At 45.0% G+C, this 25226-nt stretch overlaps 1 protein-coding gene across 5 annotated transcripts in view; it reads right to left on the reverse strand.

The window, feature by feature from the left end:
* Positions 1-379: 379 nt before the first annotated feature.
* The window catches only part of PECT1 (phosphorylethanolamine cytidylyltransferase 1), a 43961-nt gene continuing 19114 nt past the window's right edge, over positions 380-25226 (reverse strand). The window contains exons 5-10 of one of the 5 annotated variants that reach the window (XR_015186539.1): positions 2308-2375; positions 2107-2227; positions 1954-2019; positions 1039-1161; positions 856-946; positions 380-733 (exon numbers count right to left, since the gene is read on the reverse strand). Coding sequence is in view for 3 of the 5 variants with exons in the window: in XM_086501047.1 (XP_086357173.1) it covers positions 880-951; positions 1039-1161; positions 1954-2019; positions 2107-2227; positions 2308-2375 (450 nt within the window). In the remaining 2 variants the exon portion in view is untranslated. Of the gene's footprint in view, positions 952-1038; positions 1162-1953; positions 2020-2106; positions 2228-2307; positions 2376-25226 lie in introns of all 5 variants that reach the window. The other 4 variants (XR_015186538.1, XM_086501047.1, XM_086501049.1 and 1 more) reach the window with 4 other exon arrangements.

Genomic DNA, 25226 nt, shown 5'->3' on the forward strand with positions numbered 1-25226 from the left:
TTAAATCCAAATTCAAACCACTAATGCTCAAGGGAGGTCACATGCCAATCATAAACAAAACTCAACAAATGAGTCCCCAAAACGATGTTTTTGAGGAAAGCCATTAATTAGTTTAGGGGGGTGGAAGAAAGGAAAAGGGAAGGCTGGGAAAAAAAAGGGAAAGGAGGAGGGAGGGGGGGGGTGTTTATTGTTTTTTTTAATAGGTAAGGGCAGGAGAAAGAGAGCTACTCCAGAAGAACTTTGTAAGGCGTACCATAGCATCATCATAAAATGCCAACACGATCCCCAATTGACAAAAACACTAAATTTTCTGTCAGTTGACTACAAACCCCTGGCCCATACACGAGCTGATCCATCATGAGACAAAAGACAAAGAAAATACAAAAGCATAAATTCAACTCATATTCATTCAGCTTGATGTCTAAAATATCAGAATACGCAACGACAAAAAATGATTTTGCTTCCATGAACCACATGGACATTCATACACAGTGGCTGATAATGCCATAATTTAGAAGGTTCCCATCATTAGTCGAATCGAAAGGCGACCATATCTAATTCTGTATGTATCAAAGAGCCGCTTTCAAAATCTCCTTCAGAGTGAGTAATAGCTTGTCTGTGTGTCTGTGTCTGTGTCTGCGTAAGTGTAGTTGTGCAGATTCTCACCCGAGTGTACACTTGCCTCCACACTAGAATGCTCTTCACCCAATAGACTAAATTACCTGACACCGTGCTGCATAAAATCCACAGCATGATTTTGAGACTGCCCACATCAAAATGATAAGCTTTCCCAACATAGATGCCAAATGTGTTGGTGTAAATACATGAGTTCTGAAGGTGAAGAGGGAACAATGCCTTGAATGAAATGTCGGCAAATCATCAATCCCCTGAAACGAATGTTTTCCCCTCGTAGTATTTCCTCTCACTTTCCACCTTCTTGTCATTCCTTTTCTAAATCAAGCAGCACAAATGGACACACACTCAGTAAGTATTTGATTGACAACCAACATGCCAACATGGTGGTGATCATCCTCATACCTTATAAGCCTCATGATTGGCAACAATCCTTTTTATTATTGTGGTGGTGGTTATGTCCAACGGACTTTCAATGACTGTGAATATACCAAGCTCCTTTGCTGCTTTGTAAGGATCGTTCTCTTCCTGGAATTTGGTCACATGCAGATTAACGCATTTGAGAACTGAAGAGTTTTGTCTGACCCAAAAAATGAATCATTACAAACAAAAACATTCAACATAGTTTTATCTTAAAAAGATATTAACATTTCTAGAGAGTCAATTTTTTATTTTATTTCTTCAAATCAAATTTTGCATGCATGGACAAATAGACTCCGACCATGGTCACCATAAAACGTGTTTCGGCGGGGTCCAAATAGGTGAAACATTTCGAGCCTTGAAACGTTTCATCAATTAAGTGAAAAACATGCCGTTTCACTAACAAGAAGAATCATAGTTTTTGGTCTTAAGGCCTTTCAAAATCCGTATATGCACATTTCAGTCCCACGTTTCAGTATGCTCTTACACTAGACCGAAATGTTTTGTGGTGAAACACCACATTCAAGCGTGAACGTTTCAGCCTTGACACATTTCGGTGACCAACTCCCCACACGAAAAGACATCATCTTGTCACATCAACCACGATCACCACGGATGTAATATAAACATAGTCGTTGCCAAAGCCAAAAAAAAGACGAAAAAAACATTTTCTTGGATTATGAGAAAAAAAAATATACTACTTTACCTTTGCTAATAATCATCCTATTCATCAGTTACTATTGAAAGAGCTGAATTTTCCATTTACCATGTAAAGCGAAATAGCCTAAAGCTCACAAACACTCATTTCAAGGTATAACAAATGGTAGTAAGCAAAGAAACCATGAGGGGCAGGATTACAGACCTTGAAAAGGCATAAAATGTAAATGAAAAAGAACTTACACTTAGCAAATCACCATTTTCTGCAATAGTTCCATGTACAACCAAAGAAATGTTGAACGTTGTTATCTGCAAGACAACAAAACAGCTAAAAGACGCGGAACGCATATCCTGTTCCAAAACTAGGAAGTGTTGTTTTTTAAAAGGAAATTGTACCATATCTTTTGTGATAGTCCAAGGTGCCCCAATAATCACTTCATCTACATATCTACAAGCAAGTACACTCAAACTTCGTTCGTGAAGATTCATGATGGGATGATGAGGACCTCTGTTGCCACTGAAGAAAACAAAAGCAGTGTTTGTCAAAGGAAAAAGATCCATTTTACGCCTCTCAGAACACGTCACTCCATGCCATACCTCACAGTTTGATCAGTATGAATGCCAACCAATAAAAAATCCCCACGTTCTCTAGCACGATGTAGTATCTGCATCACCGAACTTGCAGTTTTTTTTTAAAACATACATTTTTATCTTGTTTTAGAAAAAGCAGCAGACTTGTAGAAACACATATCAAAACTGGTCCACATGATTCAGATCCCACGGCAATTAAAACACTGGCCAAACAAAACAATCCACCCTGCCTACAACAGCCATTTCCTGTCAGTCACCCTAAATTTCAGAGTTCCTTAGCTTCGTGGCCCAACTCTGGCAAAATCTCTCAGCAAGGCATGGCACGTTCTAGTCAGACAGCCTACGAGACAAATCATGTTTAATTGTCGTATCTCCTTTGCCATTCCAACTAAGGGAAAAGCATAATGACAAACTAGAGCTAAAGCCAACACTAAGAGTGGTACTAGAAGCGGAAGAGAGAGAGAGAGAGAGAGAGAGAGAGAGAGAGAGAGGGGGGGGGGGGGGGGGGGGGGGGGGGGGGGGGGTCACGTTGTTGTCCTGTTTCACGCATTTGCTATTGCAGCCTCACGTGCTGCCTCCTCCTCATGCTTCTGTCCTTCCTTCCTGCCAACTTGTATGCAGCTGCCATGTACACCCTCCTGCCTGCTGCTCCCGTGAAGTTTCGCCATGACCATCTCGCCCAAGGTGTCTCCTCTTGCGCAAGAAACTTCCATGCATCCTCCACAGGTTGTCTTACTACCCGCCTATAAACAAGGACGAGCTGCCCTTGATCCTCTCTCTCTCTCTCTCTCTCTCTCTCTCTCTCTCTCTCTCTCTCATGGGTCTCTCACTGTTTTTAGGGTTTCAAAACAGCTTTCGACTCTTTTTAGGGTTTCGTCACTGTTTTTTTCTCTTTTTAGGGTTTTGGAACTGTTTTTTGTGGTTTTTTAGGGTTTTGTCACTTTTTTTTGCTGTTTTTAAGGGTTTTGTCACCGTTTCTTGCTGTTTTTTTAAGTTCCAAAACCGATTTCAAATCTATGTTTTGCTGTTTTTTAAGGTTTTGTAAGCGTTTCTTGCTGTTTTTTAGGGTTTCTTGTATTTTTTTGTCGTTTTACTCTCTCTCTCTCTCTCTCTCTCTCTCTCTCTCTCTCTCTCTCTCATGGGAAGCATCGGAGAAGCGCCAACGGCTTCCCCCACGTGTAAGTGGCCGCCCATAAAGCCTCTTTCATGCGGACAGGGAAGAGGATGTTGATAAATTGAGAAGGAAATGAGAGAATGGAGAAACGAAGTGGAAGAGTGGAGGAAGGAGAGGAGCACTATTCTTCAAAGATGGACCGAAGAAAGAGATTGCATGCGTAGGAGGATTGCTTCGCTCGAGGAGAAAGTGGTCATCCAAGATTCCATCATCCGAAATCTACAAGGAGAGCTTCTTGAAGTTAAAAAGTGGGCGACTTGAAGAAGGGGAATTTCAGCCTTCCATGATGGAGGAGCTGAACACAATCAAAGAACAAGTGCGGGTCATCGAGGAGGAAAAGAAGTCATCTTGGGTCGAGGTCATCACCAAGACACAAAAGAGAGTGGAGGCGGCCAAGAAATGGATCGAGGTCGCCAAGAAAGTGAAAGGTAAAGAGACTTCTTCTATACCTACCATCATTAACATGACCCTCAAAGAAGAGCAAAGAAGGCGGCCTCAAGGATGTCAAAAATGTTGAAAAAGAGGTCACAAGCCTCGTGTCCATGATGGGAATAGAGAAGCCTTTACACACGAAGGCATGGAGGGTGGGCAAGAGGAGTGAAGGCCCGGGAGAGTCCTCAAAGCAAAGAGCACTCATACTACGTTTCCCCTCCTTAAAAGAGTAGTAGTTGTTCTTGAAGAAGAGGCCAACCCTCAAGAAGATAGGTATTTTTCTCGGTGACGATCTCACCCTCTCGCAACTAGCTCACATGAGAGAGGTGATGCCAGAGATCACAACAACAAGGGAGAAGGGAACGACTGCCTTCTACAGAGATGGTCAGGTGGTGATTGTAGAGCGACGCTCTACATGACGGTGTGAGACCTGTGGGACCATATTGAAGATGGCAACCTGGAATTATAATGGATCTTATAGGTTGGGTGTGGGCGCCTTTGAGGATAACTTTTGGGACACGAACATGATATTCTTCTCAGAAACTCATCAAGCCCCTCGACATATGATGCCACATGTGACAGGATATAGATGGGAGAAAGCTTTCCGGACTGACACACAATCTGAGCATGGGAGCAGAGGATCGAGGGGAGTAGCAATATTATTCAAAGAGAAGCTACAACCACTTCTACGCATTGTACGAAGAGACGATCATGCTAGAGAGCACTTCCCTCCCCCAGTGATGACTTCTCCTAATGTGTGGGGTGTGCAACATCCTTATATACAGTCCTTGGACAAACACCCCTTCCAGATCCAGCCATGCCTATCTACGAGTACCTTCTTTACCACTGAGATGGTAAAGACGGCCATTGACAGGATCGGGACCGGAGGGCATATGATCATGACGGTCTAGTGGCAGAGCACGTTATACATGCTAGAGATATGCTGGCAGAGGTTCTTGCAGTTCTCTTCAATCTTGTCATGTGTGAGGGTCTACCTGAGACTTGGAGATTGTCTACTATTGCCTATCTTCAAAGCACGTGATCCTACAGAGCCTGGAAACTACCGTACTATTATGATTGGACACACATTGGCACGGTTGTATGCATCTATTATTGAGCAGCAATTGAGCAGATCGACAAAGAGTGAGGGCATACGAGCAGCGGGACAAGCCGGTTTTAGGAGAGGCTTCTCCACTCTTGACCATATTCTGACACTCAGCCATCATTGAGGAGGGTAGGGCACATGGGAGACGGATTTATTGTAGCTTTGTGGATTTCCGCAAAGCATTTGACATGGTGCCTAGAGCCAGATTGATGCGCAGACTACAAGAGATGGGAATGCCCATTGAGTTCATTTGGGGGATCATGGCATGGGTCTATACAGATCAGAGGTGGGACATGTATTCGTCCAAAGGGGATATCAAATTTAGTTCACTCGAGTGAAACAAGGCCGTCCATTGTCTCCTACACTATTTGGTATGTATATAGATAAGGTTTCTGATTACATTGAGAGAGGGTGACAGAGGTGGCCAGCTGGTAGGGACATGGATTCCATTGTTGTTATACATTGATGACATTGTGTTGATGTCTAACTCACCGAAGGGTATGCAGCAACACTTGGATGCATTACATAGCTTTGCGGAGGATAGTGGATTGTGTGTAAACCTTGGTAAAACCTGTGCGAGTGCGCGTGTGGAAGCGTCAGAGAGAGAGAGAGAGAGAGAGAGAGAGAGAGAGAGAGAGAGAGAGAGAGAACACTAACACCAAAACACTGATGTAGGGAAGAGGGACGATCAGCCCCCCATGACTGCCATCAACCACAAACCCGCAACGTAAGGTGTGTTCGACTGACTGATTGTGGGTACCCACCTGCCCCCTCATATAGGTGCCCAAGGAGGAGGTAGGGCAATGCATCGAGAAACCCCACGTCCCAGCATGAAAATAATATAGGATGGGCGGGGACAAGGGTGGGCCCGGACAGTGCAGTGAGAGACATACTAACCGTACATGTATACCCTAGATGTTAGGTGCAGCGGAATGAATGTTGTATTTTCTCAAGATTAGTGATCTTTACTGCTCAAGGTTCCTTTTGATTCTTAGGGAAAGAGAGAGCTTTCCGTCTTATGGAGAGTGCTATGATCACGAACAAAGTGAGTGGATATTGTGCGTGCAAGTGAATGAGACTGAGAGAAGGAGAGAGAAGAGATACGACACCGAGAGGTTGTAAAACCTCCTCCGATGGCCCCACTCTCGTCGGCGAGAGTGGTCTACTTGATTGCACAACGGTGTACAATGCGAATGCAATGGACAGATGCAATGGGACTATGCCGATGACGACGACGGTGATGACGACGACGACTTGGGCTGAAATCTGAGATCTTCTAGATGCTGAATTTCTTGGACTGTTTCAGGGCTGAAAATGGACTGTTTTGGCTGCGTTTGCTTGGGCTAAACTAGGGGGATCATCTGCAACTGAATGGGGAAATCTGCTACTGTTCTAACTGCTGGAAACCTTTGTTTGTCAATGGCGGAATTCTGCGTTTTCAATGGCTGAATTCTGCGTTTTTGTCAAGGTTGGAAACGCTGGAGTAAAGCTGCAAAAACGCTGATGCCAAGGGTTCCTTTTGCTGCAGGCTAGGTGAATCTGCAACCGCTAGATGTCCTGGGGGTTGATGACGATCAAGCATGGCTGAAACTGCTGAGAAAACTGAGGTCTTGCTGGCGTTTTTGGATGAAAAACGCTGGCTGAAAATAAGGCCTTTCTGCAAATGAAAACGCTAATGCTGATGGTCCTTGCGCGGCATCAATCTGCTAGAGAAGGAGCAACAGAGATGGTGGTTGCTGCTGGGAACAGAAACACGAAGGGGATGGAGTCGCTAGGGGGTCGTGAGGGGGGGGGTACTGCTGAGAAGTTGCTTGTTGAGCGGGAAGCTCTTGCTGCCTCTTCTGCCAAAAAGTGCTAACTTGGGTTTGCTTATATATTAACTTAGCAAAATTGCCCTACCTACTTTTGTAGGAAAGTCACTTAAAAATAATAAGTGAAAATCCCAATAAATAGGAAAATAGGCTAAATGCACTGGAAAATTCCCCTAACTGATGCTAATGGATTCTGATGGGAATTCCGATGATCATGCTGTGTGCAACCGGAGGATATGCATCTATGCTAAGTGACTGGGCATGCACGGCGGTCTACGAATAGACTCACAAAAGTGCCAGATCACTGCTAATCTAAACTGACTGAACTGACGGGAACCCTGCTATGGTGTAGCTTATCCACGGACACATAGGGTTGGGATGTGTCACGTGACATCCCCTCCTTTTCAAAGTGAGGTACTGGTACCGAACTGTATGGCGTCGAGGAAGATCGCCAACAGCATCCACAATCCTGGAAGGGACTCTTCGCCGGCCCACTCTGTTGTGTGGGTCGTGCGGTACTTGAACTTCATAAAGGTCTTTCAACGCTTGCTTCTTTGGGCAGCGCCGAAAGCGACTCAAAGTCTTTTGTGGCTCCTTTGATACTTTAACTTCGTCTAGAGTCCTGCTTCTTTCGTCTTCAAGAATCTCCATGGCTGAAAATTCCTGAAACAATCTCCAACACAAAACCATGAACATACCTATTCCATGTAAAGTGAAAAAAAAAAAATATTGTCTTCTCTAAAGACTGTGCATGCAATGTAGATGAAAAAGTAGACGGAGTGACAACCCGTTCATCAAACACATGCAAACAATGCGGTCGAATCCTTTCTGTTTGATCGAAATCAATCAACTCTGGCAAATCACAATGGAAATGCCTATGCTTGGTGCTCATACTATCATGTGCTCTTTCTACAACTTTGTCATGCCAAGGAAGAGACATGGAATGTGACTTCCTAACATACAAACTTTTCAACTTTCCATGAATAATCCGCATACATTCGTGCTCATCCATGAGAGAAACGTGCTCAACATACAATATGTCATGCCTAGGAAAAGAGATCACATAACGATGCTGACTAAAATACAAGAAACCTTCACGAACGGAACACTCGAACAATGCGTGCGTATCAATCATGCGAACACATAATACTTCCTGTGATGGTTCTTTGGACCAAGGCTCGAGAGCCAAGATCGCTTCTTTGGAATCTATCGAATCTTCTTGTGGGGGATCTTTGGACCTCGACTCAAAAGCCAAGATCGATTCTTGGTGATTGATCGAATCTACAACGAGGTTAGCTTCGCTAGAAAAAGCATCAACTAACACATCATCCTTGTGAACAATCACATCATCTTCGTGTAATTCATCATGCTTGTGAGAAATCACATCTTGATCATGCAAATCATCATGCTTGTCATTGGCATCCAAATCATCATGCTTAGCAATATCATTCAAATCATCATGCTTATCTTTGTCATCCAAATCATCATGCTTATCATGGTCAATCAAATCATCATGCAAATCATTGTCCATCAAATCATCATCATGCTTCACACAATCATGCAAATCCTGTGTCTCATGCTGGGGAGAAGAAGAGACTGAGAGAGTCTCCTTTTCGTGATTCTGTGCAAAGAACGCCTGTACTTGAGAAAAAGGTCGCAACATCTCTTTGTTCTGTCGGTCGCTCTGTTCTTTGAGGGCTTTATTCTCACGATCAAATTTTGCTTGTCTTTCTTTGGCTTCCAAGCGTGCTTGCTCGCTCTCACGTGGTATGGCTGCCATTCTTTCTTGGTACTTACGCTCGATGGCTACCATGTCTACTTCGTAGGCTTTCCTTCTGCTTCTCGTTCTTGGTCCAACTCCTCCCTAGGAGTTAGCGCAATCCTTGTCGTAGATGAAAAAGGGGGAGGGTCGGAAAAAGTTAAAACCTCCTGATGGGGAAAATTCTTCTTCGCCTCTCTCATACTCATCACCTCCAAGCGAAGTATCCATTCCGCTTCGAGTGATGACCATTCTGCAATAGTGGGTTCTTGTGGTCTAGGTTCTTAAGTTCACGAGGAACTTGGGTTCTTGGGGGTCTTGGGTCTTGAGGTTCTTGAGGTTTTCTTTCGCTTGCAAATCGCATTGGAGAAGGATCTTCTCTTCACCCGAGTTCTATCCTTTTCTGTGGGCGCACCCCTTGGCGGCCTTGCGCTCACACCAAGGTTGCTTTTCCCCACCTCACGTCGATTGGCAGGCCGCTAAGTGCACGGTCCGCTCTCAATGAGTGAAAAGAGACAAGGGGAGGCTAGACAAGCCCTTCTTTCGTGGGATTCCTGTCACTCTTCAACAAAACACGATTAGGAATCGCCACGCCCAAGTAAACTTGGGTTCGTGCGATCGCAACAAGCAAAAAAAAATTCTTGTGGTTCTTTCCTTGAGTAATGCAGAACACTTCCAAAGCTCTGATACCAATGTTAGGTGCAGCGGAATAAATGTTATATTTTCTCAAGATTAGTGATCTTTACTGCTCAAGGTTCCTTTTAGTTCTTAGGAAAGAGAGAGCTTTCCGTCTTATGGAGAGTGCTATGATCACGAACAAAGTGAGTGGATATTGTGCGTGCAAGTGAATGAGACTGAGAGCAGAAGAGAGAAGAGATACGACACCGAGAGGTTGTAAAACCCTCCTCCGAAGGCCCCACTCTCGTCGGCGAGAGTGGTCTACTTGATTGCACAACGGTGTACAATGCGAATGCAATGGACAGATGCAATGGGACTATGCCGATGACGACGACGGTGATGACGACGACGACTTGGGATGAAATCTGAGATCTTCTAGATGCTGAATTTCTTGGGTGTTTCAGGGCTGAAAATGGACTGTTTTGGCTGTGTTTGCTTGGGCTAAACTAGGGGGATCATCTGCAACTGAATGGGGAAATCTGCTACTATTCTAATTGCTGGAAACCTTTGTTTGTCAATGGCAGAATTCTGCGTTTTCAATGGCTGAATTCTGCGTTTTTGTCAAGGTTGGAAACGCTGGAGTAAAGCTGCAAAAACGCTGATGCCAAGGGTTCCTTTTGCTGCAGGCTAGGTGAATCTGCAACCGCTAGATGTCCTGGGGGTTGATGACGATCAAGCATGGCTGAAACTGCTGAGAAAACTGAGGTCTTGCTGGCGTTTTTGGATGAAAAACGCTGGCTGAAAATAAGGCCTTTCTGCAAATGAAAACGCTAATGCCGATGGTCCTTGCGCGGCATCAATCTGCTAGAGAAGGAGCAACAGAGATGGTGGTTGCTGCTGGGAACAGAAACACGAAGGGGAGTCGCTAGGGGGTCATGAAGGGGGGGTACTGCTGAGAAGTTGCCTATTGAGCGGGAAGCTCCTACTGCCTCTTCTGCCAGAAAGTGCTAACTTGGGTTTGCTTATATATTAACTTAGCAAAATTGCCCTACCTACTTTTGTAGGAAAGTCACTTAAAAATAATAAGTGAAAATCCCAATAAATAGGAAAATAGGCTAAATGCACTGGAAAATTCCCTTAACTGATGCTAATGGATTTTGATGGGAATTCCGATGATCATGCTGTGTGCAACCGGAGGATATGCACCTATGCTAAGTGACTGGGCATGCACGGTCTACGAATAGACTCACAAAAGTGCCAGATCACTGCTAATCTAAACTGACTGAACTGATGGGAATCCTGCTATGGTGTAGCTTGTCCACGGACACATAGGGTTGGGATGTGTCACGTGACACTAGACTTGTGTGAAGCAACAAATTGGTGTAGGTATAACACCCCCTCTCAGCACCTGATGTTGAACAAACCGCGTGAAGCCGAAGATGTGAGGCAAATGATGAAGATATCTGTTGCGATGTCCATTGTAGGATACTCCATGAGTAGTAGTAGCAGTCGAGGGTGTCACAACCTCTGAGAGATCTCCATGGTAAAGTGCCGTCACGCGCAATGTAGCAAACTGATGTACTCCGCCGATACAGGGTGAAGATATTGCGTGAAGGTCCCGAACAGATTGTAAAAAAACAACTCCTTGTCGTAAAGAAATGTCAATAGACCTGCAAGTGTCTTGCCCAATAGGATCTGTGGTATCTGTAGTAAAACCGTCTGGAGAAAATGGGGAAGCCCTGAAACCGTAATCAGAATGATCGGAAGCCTGTCAATGCATGAACTTGTAACCCAATGTGGCCAGGTGGCTAAGTTGTGTAAAACTCCAGGAAGGCAAGATGTAGCAATCTTCGCCATAAACCTCCTCCAAAAAAAAAGAAAAGCTAGACTAAGCAGTCTGCATTGTAGAAGCTACTATAAGCTGCAGCACAGTCACCGAGAGAACGCGGGGACCACCAGCGATGGTGTCATGTCAGTAGATAGGGTAATCCAAGATGAGGGGAAAGCCAGACTCAACAGTCTGCACTGGGGAGGGCCTCTGAGAAGAGGTGTGGTCAAACCAAGCTTTCTGCACCGTAATCATCCTGTATAAAGAAGGGAAGCCAGACTGAGAAGTCTGCGCTGTGAAGTGAAGTGGCCAGACCAAGATGTCTGCGCCATCTTGCTTGTATCTCCTACCTCCAATCCTCCGAAGTCAACCTAAACAGAATCCACGCCAACAACGCCACCAAACCGCAACTTAGTGTGGCTCTCAATGTGAATGAGCTAGGGAGTGGACTGCTGCCCAGGTTGGGAGATAAGTCTGCTGTAAGGTTACCGAGGGTGAATGTAAGCAACTCTGAAGGTAGCAATCCAAATGATCAAGAGTGTAGAAGAGCAACTGCACTACCATCCAAGCCAAGCTCCAGGAGACTCCGGATGTAGTCGCACGATGCCTAATCTCCCGCATCTCACAAGTAAACTCTCCAAGAGAGTCCAAGCACTGAAGTCCCACTCCAGTCTGTAGATCCAAGCAATGAACTTGTCCAAGAAGAGATCCAATATCCTGTCCCTAAGTCCATGTAGATGCTCCTGTGTAAGCAAGCGATCTGACATGTCGAGGTCAAGTGGTAAGTGTTTGTCCACCCAAGATGGTGATGTCTTCTCTAGGAATGTCGGAATCCCATATGCCATGAGCATGGCCATATCTCGTGTGAACAACTCTGATGAGTGCATAGGTGTGTCCATAGCAAACCACAAGTCACCACCCCTTCTGGAGTGCGCAACCGCCGAATAATGGCTGGAATGAATGGATCTCCCAAGGATCGTACGCCCGTAGATGATCAAGCTGATGTCAAAAATACCGTGTACTGCAGCAGTCACTGAGAGACCGCATGGACCACCACCGGATGGTGTCTTGGCAAGAGGTGACTTCATCCTCTGTGAAAAAACACAAACCATGTGGCTGCTGTCCACCCACAACGAAATGCGATGTGATGAAAATGCTGGTGTCCAGCGATTTTCAGCGTGCTCGTACGCTCCCGGCAGAGTCCCGAGCGGTGCAGAGGGTGTAGGGAGGGTTTATCTCTATGTGCACAGCCGTCCGAGGGCTGAAAACAGAGGAAAAAACAGCAGGTGTAGATGGCTGAAATCTATAGCAGATGAAGAGGATTGTCGCTGGCAAGGCACCAAGTGCCAAGCCGGGTGTCGAAAGGCAAGATCCATGGTGGGCCAAAGGTAGCGCTGCCTCTCCTCTGCTGAAAACGCAGCAGCCTGCCAAAAACACAGATTTGAACCAAGCACGCAAATCTGGCTGAAAACGCAGGTAGAGGGAGGGGGTTTTCCGCGACAAAAGGACCTGTAGAGGCCAGCGCTTGCTGCCTTGAGGTGATCGCCATGTGGGAGAGCAAAAACAAAGGTGGAAAAGGGTTTCTCCACGACAGAAAAACTGAGCATGTCCCATCGCTGGCCTGGCTAATGCAAAACGCTGGCTGATCTTCTTGGGAGGGAGAACCTGATGCAGGAAGCACCTAGACCATGGAGAGCCTGAGCTCTGATACCATGTGAGAGTGCGCATGTGCGGAAGCCTGAGAGAGAGAGAGAGAGAGAGAGAGAGAGAGAGAGTCAAAATGACCTATGCGACCAATCCGTTACAAACTTGTGAATCTGGTATTGTGTCTGAGTACAAAAAAAGAAATACTAAAATGAATCTAGAAGTGCTACTAGCTCGAACTGTGTGGGGTATGCGAGATCACTCATACAATCCGTGCCCAATACAAGAGAAAGATACAACGGGTGATGGATCCATCCTCATCTGTACTCTGGATGTTGAGATAGTATGGCTTGAATCCTCTGTTGTAGTCTCCTTCGATGCTGTGAAGCTCCTCTCCTCAGTCGTGGGCATCTCGATCTCCCTAGTTCCAATGCTCGGTCAATGAGAGTACCACGGGTGTGAGTATGAGCTGAGCTTTGCAGTGGTGGTTTCTCCTATATCTGTCCAGTGTTTGGTGTGAAGAAACCAATAATCTGTCTCTGGGATTGTCTCTCTCCAAATCTACTCAGTAGACTATCTCTGTGTCTGAGTAACTCAAGTAGATACAAGCCAACACATCTCTGGTCCTGATGACTCTCCAGAAGGGTTCGAAGCTCCCCCCCCCCCCCCCCCCCCCCCTCTCTCTCTCTCTCTCTCTCTCAGCCGGGCAGGCAGGATTCAGGAGAGGTTTTTCTACTCTTGACCATATTATGACACTCAGAGCCATCATTGAGGAGGGCAGATCACATGGGAGACGGATCTATTGCAGCTTTGTGGACTTCCGCAAAGCATTTGACACCGTACCCAGAGCTAGATTGATGTGCAAATTACAAGAGATGGGAGTACTCACAGAGCTCATTTGGGGAGTCATGGCACTGTACAGGTCAGTAGTGGGGCATGTACGCACCTCAAAGGGCCTATCTACAGCGGTTCATTCCACTATTGGGGTGAAGCAAGGTTGCTTGCTCTCTCTTACTCTGTTTGGTATGTATGTGGATGAGGTTTCTGACTACATTGAGAGAGATGGTGATAGAGGTGCACAACTGGCAGGAACATGGATCCCACTATTGTTATATGCTGATGATATTGTGTTGATCTCCGACTCTCCAGAGGGGATGCAATGTCACTTGGATGCTTTGCATAGCTTTACCCATGAAAGTGGCTTGTCTGTCAACCTTGGTAAAACCAAGGTCATGGTATTTAATACGACCCCACAGTGAATCAGGAGGTCAGCGCCCGCATTCACTTACGGCCAGGAGACAATGGAGTATACAGATGCTTCCACCTACCTTGGAGTGGTTTTTATTGGACCAGCATTTTCATTGAGAAGAGCAGTAGAGACTAGATTGACCAGAGCCCATGCAACATTGGGTAGATTGGAGAGGATGTGTTCACATGTTCAGTTTCAAGAGCCTCGGATGAAGCTCTGGCTCTTTGACACCCTGGTGGCTTCTGCATTGCTCTATGGAGCTGAGATTTGGGGACCTTCATTGGACCATCATGGGAGGACAGGTCGCACTGATGGATGGGGGGACATGGAGAAGCCACTAGTCTCTATGATCTCACGGCTCATTAGAACCAAGGCTTCAGTACCACGTGCCATTATACGAGCACAGCTAGCTGCCCCCCCCCCCCCCCCGCTAGTGGTTGAGGCGCTCACCAGATCTGTCTCCTTCATACACAGCATTTGGGAACTTCCCAGAAACAGATATGCCCGCCTTGCACTTGAGTCCTCTCGACAATTAGCCATGCAAGGAGATACAGCATGCTGGTATGGGGAGATGACATCATGGTTTCAGGCGCATGGGTTCAACATAGACACACCGCCCCCCTTCCAGTACTCACTAGATGCACCCTCTCTGAATCTCACACAGTCCGAGATCACCAGGCCCATCCGCCAGGACCTGACTCAACTAGACATCAGGAAGACATGGATACAACCAGCACAGGAGCTGGGCACGAAGATGGCTTTCTACAGAGAGCATCTTCTCCAGCTTACGGTGGACGGTTTTGTGACGAACCTAGATACATGGACACCCACTTGTCTCATGGGGTACAGTGTGCTATTGGCCAGATACGCACATCTTCACACCAGCTACGGATCGAGACTGGGAGATATAGCAAAGTACCAGCAGAGGCCAGGACATGCCTCCTATGTGACCTGGAGCCTGAGACAGAGTTGCACTACAAATGCCCCGTCTACTACGAGATACGCGGCCGCTTCCACTGCTTGTTCAACGAGGGCTTCGGACCACTCTCCAGAGTCATGCGGTACAAGGATCAGAGATGCTTGGGTCTGTTTTTGCTCGAGCTGCGCAGACACAGAGAGAGCTTGATGAGAGGAGAGGCCAGCAAGTCTCAGAGACGGATCACAGACTTCTTTAGAGCAGACACTGGACACCCGGAGGAGCTACTACCACAGGAGAGCTCGCCACCTCACATCGGAGGCACACTGATCGACCGAGCTAGGGAGATCCAGACGCCCACGACTGCGGAGGACTACACAGCATCGACGGAGGTTGCATTAGAGGATTCGGATCACTTTGGCCCAACATGCACGACGCCCGGTCAAGCTATTGACCATGGAGGAGATTGATGAGATCCGCCAGCGACCAATGCTGGATCTTTTGTGATCTGTGATTTAGCTATCCCACCTATCTGCTTAGATCACACCTAGCTGTTTCAGATTCCATAGCGTTTTATTCTATCATTTTATTTTGTCATTTGTCATTTTTGTTACTCTGACTTTGTATCAGGTCCACCACATTGTAACTCTTTGGTCTCATAGGCCTTCTGAAGACGTTAATATAACATTTCATTTCATATAACCTCTCTCTCTCTCTCTCTCTCTCTCTCTCTCTCTCTCTCTCTCTCTCTCTCTCTCTCTCTCTCTCTCTCTCTCTCTCAAAACCTAGCCTCGTCTTCTTCTCGCCGAAATGCCTGCACGTCTCCCTTGGGCGAGGGCAACCCTGTGGGGGGCGTTAAGCCACAAGCCCTACCCCTTTTGCCAAGCACGGTGCCTGATTCTGATTCTGCTGCGATGCTCGTCATCGTACAAGGGCGTCCTAGTCCAAAGATTGTCTGCTCCTTGCTCGTCAGCATACAAGAGGTTAAGAGACTCTCTCCCCCGCTTGCTTCATTTCACTGTTATCCCGCCGACACAAAACATGGCAATGCTTTCACCCCCAAAAAAATTAAATCAAGTAAGCCCTTGATCTCACGCTATGTGTTTCGACAAGAATTCCCCCTTTTGCAGCCCGATATTGTCGTCCTTTGGTACCCTAAGCCCTTATTGTATGCAAGAGCTTTCTTGCGATGACAACGGCACCGAGAAAGGACCCCGCCGTCTGCCAAGAAGCACGATCACAGCTCTTGAGGCTCATATTCAAGACCTCCTCGGGGAGAATGAGAGACTCAAAGAACGTTTACAAAAGCTTGAAGATGCCAAGGAAGTAGAGAGCCAAGCTCTGCTTGAAAAAGCACATGCAGTCGAAGCCTCGCTCACCGAGACTGTCATGGCAGTGCAAAAAGAATCACATGAAGCAACACATAAAAAGATTGACGCCAAGATTCAAGCGGCCTTACAAGAATGTCGGCTACAAAAATCTCTTGGCCTCAAGGTCAGAATTAGGGGACTACACTCACCATGGTGTACCCCGAAGGACACCCTTGAGGAAGCAATCACCAAGCTCAATGACATTCTTACAACCTCTCTACATCAAGCCCTAAGTTGTTGCTTGGATCAATGATACACATAGATATGTGCCACCCGAGCATTGCATACTCACTTTTGAGGACAAAGATGAGCGTATGAAGCTACTATGTCAATCTCGACTTCTCAAGGGCAAAAAGCTTTGGATTGCAGAAGAATTGACCATGAATCAACTCAAGAGTAAAGCGAGCAAGCTCAAGAAGATGCATGAAGCGCGTAAGCAAGGCAAATGGGCAGTCTTGGCAAAGCTATCATCCAAGAATTTCGAAATCCCAAACCGACTCTCCCCTTAGCCGACCCTTAGGTTTTTGTTCTCTCTTTTTTCCTACTCTACCCTCTTGATGGACTAAACCCTAAGAAGAACAAGTAACAAAAGAAGTCCTACCAACTTATGGGGACCACGTCCGATGGGGCCCCATGTCATGTGACAAATCCAACCCTATGTGTCCGTGGACAAGCTACAGCACGACAAGGGTTCAGTCGGTCCAGTCAGTCTAGATTTAGAAGTGATCTGGCGCTTTTGTGAGTCTATTCGTAGACCGTGCATGCCCAGTCACTTAGTGTAGATGCATATCCTCTGGTTGCACACAGTCTGATCATAAGCATTCCCATCCGAATCCATCAGAATCCTTCAGGGAAATTTTCTAGTGCATTTAGCCTATTTTACCTATTTTTGACATTTTTCACTTACCATTTTTAAGTGACTTTTGTTGGAAAGTAGGTAGGGCAATTTGAGTAAGTTTGTATATAAGCAAACCTAGACTAGCACTAAATGGCAGAAAAGGCAACCTAACTTCTCAAGCAAGAACTTGGTGGTCTCCCCTCCAAGCAAGAAGGACTCAGCACCTAGCGTTTTTCTCATCAGGCATCATCGCCCTAGAACAGCAGCACTTGGCGTTTCCATCTCCCTCATCGCCAGCAGACCACAGGCTTAGCGTTTTATATCCCAGATCTTCACGGCAAGGAACCCTCAGCACCTAGCGTTTTTGAAGATCTGCAGCCCTAGCGTTTTTGGAGACTCTAGCGTTTGCAGATTTTCAGCCTTTACAGCTTCCAGCGTTGGCGATTTTCAGCCATGAAGACCCAACCTAGCAGATTCAGCTCAAAGATCATCACTTTTCAGCCCTACAGTAGATGCAGATTTTCAGCCCTAAAGACCAGCAAAATCAGCGTTTTCCTTAGCGTTTTCGGCAACAGCAGATTTCAGCCCATAGCGTTTTTGGACAGCAGATAAAAGATTGCAGATTTCAGCCCTTAGGTCGGTGTCGCCATCACCATCGTCATCGTCGACATAGCCTAAACTTGCATCAGTCACATGCACTCAGTTTGTACCAGTTTGTGCAATCATAAGTAGACCACTCTCGCCGACGAGAGTGGGGCCTTCGGAGGAGGGTTTTACAACGTCTCTAGGTCGTATCTCTCTTCTCTCTCTATCTGTCAGTCTCATACACTTTCCCGCACAGTGTCTATTTACTTTGTTTGTGTCCATTGCACTCTCTCATTAAGAACGGAAGGCTCTCCCTTCCATAAGAACAAAAGGAACCTTGAGCACAATTCGGAGCACTCATCTTGAGCGAAGTTCAAACATTCATTCCGCTGCACCTGACACCCCAAGTGACATAAAGGATCAGAATAAAGCTAGACCCTCACACACACACAGCGTGGAATTGATGACGTGGCAGATTTTCAAAAATTACGCTGACAGTGCTGACGTGGCAGGCTGTACGAATTTCCGCGATTTGCGTTGACTGCTGACATGGCAATTATACGGAATTCCGTGATTTACACTAGCAACTTTTTGGCATTGATTTTGGACCAGAAGCTTTTGAGTTTGAAGGCTGTTCATGTAAACTGGGCCCAGGGCCTTTAAATATGAGGCTATGGGCTCATTCTCTGGCATGATTCCTCGAGAAGGTGCAGAGTCTGGAGCACCGGCTTATACTTTAATGATGCAATATAAAGAAATACCGAAAGGGGCACCAAGGTTTTGGGGCCAATACTCTATGGGGTGGAATTCCGCCACTCCGTGTCACATGTCGTCTCTCTCTCTCTCTCTCTCTCTCTCTCTCTCTCTCTCTCTCTCTCTCTCTCTCTCTCTCTCTCTCTCTCTCTCTCTCTCTCTCTCTCTCTCTCTCTCTCTCTCTCTCTCTCTCTCTCTCTCTCTCTCTCTCTCTCTCTCTTAGTTCAATTGTTATTGAAGTGCTAAAAATCTATTCAGTCCGTTCTTTTCTATTGGCACATGGTGCCCGTCTTGTGACAAAGGCAAGTGTCGGATCAAAGCTAGATGAAAGTCCTTCCAAATCTGTAGCAAGCAAGCATAAATGGAGACAGATGGAACGTATCCAAGGGTGCATTTGTGAAGATGAATCTTATCGTTGGGCGCCAAACACCGGCAGCGTCTAGAGATCCAATTCGAGGAGAGGTATGTGACAAAGCATGATGCAGAAACTATTTCCAAGGCTCTGCCCCTGAAAACAATCCGCGTACTATGAGCTTCACAAGCAGTGCTCTGCATCTCTAGATCAATAATCCCCAATCCTCCCTCCTCTCTACGCAAAATGACTGTGTCCCAATGGACTCCAGGTCGAGTATCAATAGAGCCATCCGTGCCACCCCACAAAAAGTTGCATACAACGCGTCGTAAACGCGCCATGATGCCCAAGTGCAGAGTCATGCAAGATGTGGTGAACCAAGCTATCGCAAGAAGAACTTGATTCATCACAAGGGCTCTTCCAGCCAAAGATAAATGCAAGGATAACCGACGGCAAAGTTCCTCATGGACTGTAGCACCAGCACAAATTGTTGCTCAACAGATACATCAATTCCGACATGGAAACCCAGATATCGACAAGCCAAGTGAATTATCATGTGCACCCCAGTGACAATCGTCATCTACTCCTACTAGGAGCCAAAAGACTTATGCTAGTTTATGAGAGCACCACCGGCCATGCAAAAGGTAGTAAGGGGATCCCGTAGATTGTCTACGCTGGGTGTATCATATCTAATAAAGAGCATAGTGTCAACAGCATATTCTTGATCCAACAAATCGGGCGAGTCGACCAACAGCATAGCAAGACCTCTCAACTGTGGGGTTCTATGACGTCAGAATAGAGCCATGACCTCCGCAAAAAACAAAAGTAGGAGGCAGCCAAGGTGCATCCTTGGCGAATTGAACGAGACAAAGAAAAAGGCGTCCAATGTAGCCCCTGATCGTGGCAGCGTTGGAAGCAATACGGTAAAATGCGGATGATCCACTGCAAAGGAAAACCCATCCTCTGAATAGCGCCCTCCAAGAAACCCCAATCCACTCTATCATTAGCTTTCTCAAAATCAAGGAGCATGAGAGCTATAAGTTGATCTATCTGACGAGCCCGTTCGATTGCTTCATAAAAAGTGAAGATGTTATCTAAGATACATCCATCTTGCACAAAACCTTTCTGTGAAGCATGTATGAGATCGGGCATTAAGGGTTTCAAGTGCATACTGATCATACGAGCGAAGATCTTATACACAGAAGACATGAGGGTGATCAGTCTCCACTATCAGAGGGACAATCCATCCCCACCTTTTGGTATAAGAGATATAAGTCATGAACACATAGATGCGGGCATTTCTCTTGTGTCAAAAATGTACTGCAAACTTGAAAGCATAATGAGGCTGAGAGCACCCCAGAACCTCAAAAAGGACTGTCTAGTCAACCCTTCCTCTCCGGGACAAGAGGCACTGTCCAAACCAATCACCATGTCATGCATCTCCTGCATAGAGAAAGAAGCTAGTAACGTATGGCGCATAGCCTCTGTAACCACAAGTTGTACATGAAACCAAACCTCTTCTCTAGCACGCAGAACATCATATGTAAGCTGATCAACACTAAATAAATGCTCAAAATAATCTGAAGCTGTGTCAAGGACCTCGTTAGGATCCGCACGTAAGGCTCTAATGGAAGGCCCCTTGGGATGCTCTCGGAAGTGGGCAAAGAAATCCTTATTCTATCCACTTTGGATATCCATATGGAGACCGAAGTAAGATATGCAAATTCGAATTTCTTAGTCTGAATGTGACTAAGTGTCTCTCCGGTGTCAACCTCACAATGCGAAACAGGCGTCGTCCCCACTCTGCACTGGTCTGTCTGCAAGTCTCAAAGGACGCAGTGATGCATGTAAACAGGTGGCACGATGGATCTGGATTTTGAAGAAGCAGTGCTTGTACAAACATCTTGAATCATCTGAGACAATGAAGCTTCCTCTAACACTAAGTCAGGTATGCGCAATCCACGTCTAGGCATAGGTGAAGTTGCAAAACTCAAGTGCAACGAAATTGGGGCATGATCAGAGAGCATTGTGCCACTCGAAATCGTGATCGTACCACCATGGGATGTTGCCCATGCGCCCACATAGAATTTGTCCAGTCTCTAGCAAAAGATCTAACTACTGTCTAAAACCCCACGAAAACTGCGACGACTGTGGGGTGCAAGTCACAGATGAAAGATGCCACACGTATGTGCCAGAAACTGCAAAAACAATCTGTACCGAGCATCTCTCTCACACGGTGCTACATATGGTAAGGATGGGGGCTGACAATCCTCACTAGTCTTTACAACAAGTCTTTACATTGTTATAATCACCGCCCACACCCCATGAATCCACAGGGGGTAGTGCATGTACAATCTACTACCAGAATTCAGCTCTCTCCTGTTGAGCGCGCGGCGGTGTGTGCAAGTGATAGAGCACGCAAAGATGTGCAAGCCTTGAGGCTTGAAGTGGAGGCACTGTGCTGCAGAAGGGAAGCGCTAGCAGAACGAAGACGAAGAGAGAGAGAGCTAACGTTTTTGGGGAAAACTCAATAAGTGAGTTTTGGGTTTTCCCACTTTTATTATAAGTGACCTTTAAAAAATGTGTCCAAGTTCAATATGAACCTGGACAAAGTATAAAAATATACAAAAAGGGGTTATTTAGGCCTTTAACCCAACAACCTCCCACTTTAAGGCATAAATGACGCCTTTTAAGTTAACCGACTCCCACCAACTGTATGCAATGCTCATGTTGAGCCTTAGCAAGACTCTTGGTGAGAACATCTGCAAGGTTATCCTGTGTGTGAATCTTATATATACCTTCATAAGTTCAGAATAGTCTGAACTCACGAATTATAAGAGGGAATAAAGCACTCATAAAACTATAAAAGCAAGGGACACACGAAAAGAAAAGAAAAACAAAAACAAACAAACTAACTAACTAAATCACTTTGATTGCTTCGAAACAAAACTAGATAAATTATTAACTTAAAAATGTTTTCAGAAAAGGCATGCGTAAAATAAGTTGACGCAACTTACTTGGCTTAAAACAAGTACTCAACTCTAAGCAAAAAAAAGGATAAGACATCTTAAAAACTTAATCCTAGAAATCAAACTTCGCACAACAACCTATAACGGAACGCATTCTTAAATCCTCAGGTAACCTAAATATGAAATCGAAAAATGAATACTACTACAAACCTACGAAGAGCAAAGAACCAAACTTGACAATATGTGATCTCAACTTCACTGCTTGTCCAAACAGGAAGAATAAGATTATCACCTTTATCATGCATAGCTTGGACAACATCTATGACATCCCTACTCACGTCGTCAGTGCCCAAGAGTAGGTGCAGGTTTATATAGAGATCATTCATGCTTTGAACGTACTCTACAAAACCAACGAGCTGAGTTTCTATCACCCTGCGGAGGTGATGGGCATACTCAGCCATGATAAAGGCTAGCAATTGTCAAGCTATAGTGAAAATACTAGAAGCGCTAAAGATCAAAACAACAACATAAGGTGTTATTAAGTCAAAAAATAAGTGGGCTTTTTAGCTCCCCACTTCTATTGAATTTACTACTGATTATCTTGAACATTCCAAAGGAAGAGACACTAAAAATAAACTTACTACGATGCAAAAATGAACGAACTTTTTTCATGATTCTTTTGAATGAGTATCCTTTTTCAACTAGTAAAGAAATAAGATGGCAAGATTGAACAACAAAAGTAGATTTACTAGAACAAAGACGAGAAAATCTAAATAGTTGAGAGCAAATGACACCGTACTTAGCTAAAAGAGAAATGTTGGAAGAAATGTGAGGCATGCGGATGATTTTTAGATTGGCATATTCTGGTTCAAGACGCTTATCATAGATATCTACTTCTAATCCCAAGGGAGTCTAAAAAATCTTAAGGTCTAAAAATGCACAACAATCACTATTTGTGGTACAGTTAAGTTCACAAAACTCCTTGGGATAAATCTCTCCGCCTACAGAACTCGAATTCAAGTACATAAAATCTTGAAAAGAAGGAACGTCAGGGACAAAAAGATCATCTACAAAGCGTCTTACATTGCATAACTTGTGCAAAAATATTGGGCAAGTGTTAGCAAGGACAAGACGCTCCATAAAATCAAACTCATAAGTAAAAAGATAAAAATTAGCAAGAAAAACAGCACAATTGGTGTCCATAGGGATACCAATTATTTGCTTGAAAAGAGAGTCGCCGATGATTATATACAAATTGTCCAAAAGAAAATCTAACCAAGATATGATGTCAATGTCATCTACAATCCTGGTGAATCTCTTTCTTCCTTTGTCTACATCTACATTCTTATTTTTCAGCCATAAGAAGTCAAAGTTCAAGGCTGACTTTTCTACTAGCAATGCCTTGTACCTATCCTTCTCAAGCTTGTACGCAAAAACTTTTGAAATAAGAGACTTGACTCTAAATTTAAGGTCCTCCAAATTTAGCTTCGTATATAGCGTTGTAAAGTCAAAAGTTTGGAGACATAAAGGAGAAGATTTCTCCTTAAGGCTTCTTGAAGAGTTCAAAAACTTTAAAACAGGAATCACACCTACTAAATCATTTAAAATCCAACTTGAATCAGTAGGTACGTCTACTTCCTTTAGCATATTATTCCACAATTCATTTACGCTAGGTAAAATGGCTTTGAAACAATAACTAAGCCATTTGGAAACCTCGGTCAAAGAGGTGTTACAAGAGGCAGCTATAAATCTAGGCTTTAGAGGGTTCTTGTGTGTGAATCTTAGTCAAGGTGACTAGACGATCCTCCAATACCTGTCGTATCGCACATCAATGTGCTTTGTCCGTGCATGAAACATGGCATTCTTGGCCAAATAGACAGCACTCTGGCTATCACATCCCAGACAGGAGTACTAGCAAGCATACCAAGCTCTTTGACAAGTCTGCCCAACCATATGGCCTCTTTAGAAGCCTCAGTGGCTGAAATATATTCAGCCTCAGTAGTACTCAATGCCACAATTTTCTGCAATCGTGAACACCAAGAGACAGCACCACCAGCAATAGCAAACACATAGCCACTAGTGGACTTCCTGGTATCCAAGTCACCTGCCATATTTGCATCACAATAGCCCTGCAACTTCAGGTCACTTTTGCCATAGCATATACACCTAGATTGTGTACCTGACAAGTATCTCAGAATGCATTTCACAGCTTCCCAATGTGCTTTGCCGGGATTGGACATGTATCTACTAACAACTCCCACCGCATGGGCAATGTCAGGACGAGTGGCAACCATAGCATACATAAGAGAACCACAAGCTGATGCATAAGGGATTCCCTTCATAGCATTCACTACCACGTCATCCTTTGGGCAATCGGCTTTGCTAAGTTTTGTGTGTGGAGGTAAAGGTACTCCAAGTGACTTAGCTTCAGCCATGTTAAACATGTCAAGTACTTTAGCAATGTACTTTTCTTGAGATAAGAAGAGCAATTTCAGCTTTCTATCTCTCTTGATTCTCGTGCCCAAGATGTGCTCAGCATCACCTGAATCCTTCATTGCTCAGCTGACGTTTAAGAGCATCAATGGTAGACTTATGCTTCCCAGCAATCAACATATCATCTACATATAGCACAAGGATTATAGGACTTCCATCATTATCCTTCTTTGTATACAAACAATGGTCTGAATGGTTGCGTTTAAAGCCTTGAGACAGCATAAAAGTATCAAACTTTTTGTACCACTGACGTGATGACTACCTCAAACCATACAGTGCCCTTCTTAGTTTGCATACAAGTTCCTTTCTATCAGGAACTACAAAACCCTCAGGTTGCTTCATGTAGATATCTTCATCAATGTCACCATGAAGAAAAGTTGTTTTTACATCCATTTGATTCAATTCTAAGTCAAGCACTACAGTGAGAGCAAAAAGGACACGCAATGTCGTAAGCTTTCCAACAGGAGAAAAGATCTCTTGAAAGTCAATCCCCTCTTTCTGTGCATACCCTTTGGCAACTAACCTTGCTTTACACTTGGGCTTTCCATCAACACATTTGACTTTGTAAACCCATTTGTTAGGAAGAGCCTTTCTTCCTTTAGGCAATGGCACAAGATCCCAAGTATTGTTTGCATGCAAAGATTTGATTTCCTCTTGCATCGCAAGCTCCCACTTACTGCTTAACTCACATGATTTTGCCTCTTTATATGTAAGAGGCTCACCCTCATCTGTCAACATAACATGATGCAAAGAGGGATCAAAGCGCTGTATCAACCTTCTGACACGAGTAGACCTGCGTACCCAATGATCTACATTCTCAGGCACAGGTTCTACATCAGGAGGCAACTCATTTTCAGCATGCTGCTGAAAATCATTTTCAGCCATGACACGTGGCTGTCCATCCTCATTAGGAGCATCTAAATCATGTCCTACCTCTTCTGGCTCAAGGTTAACCGACTGATTATCAATTTCAGCTTGCGGTAATGCATCCTGAGGCTCTTTTTCAACATCAATAGGTGGCAAGAGAGG

Source organism: Adiantum capillus-veneris, chromosome 26 (assembly GCF_014529385.1).
Source record: "Adiantum capillus-veneris isolate H3 chromosome 26, ASM1452938v2, whole genome shotgun sequence".
NCBI lineage: Eukaryota > Viridiplantae > Streptophyta > Polypodiopsida > Polypodiales > Pteridaceae > Adiantum > Adiantum capillus-veneris.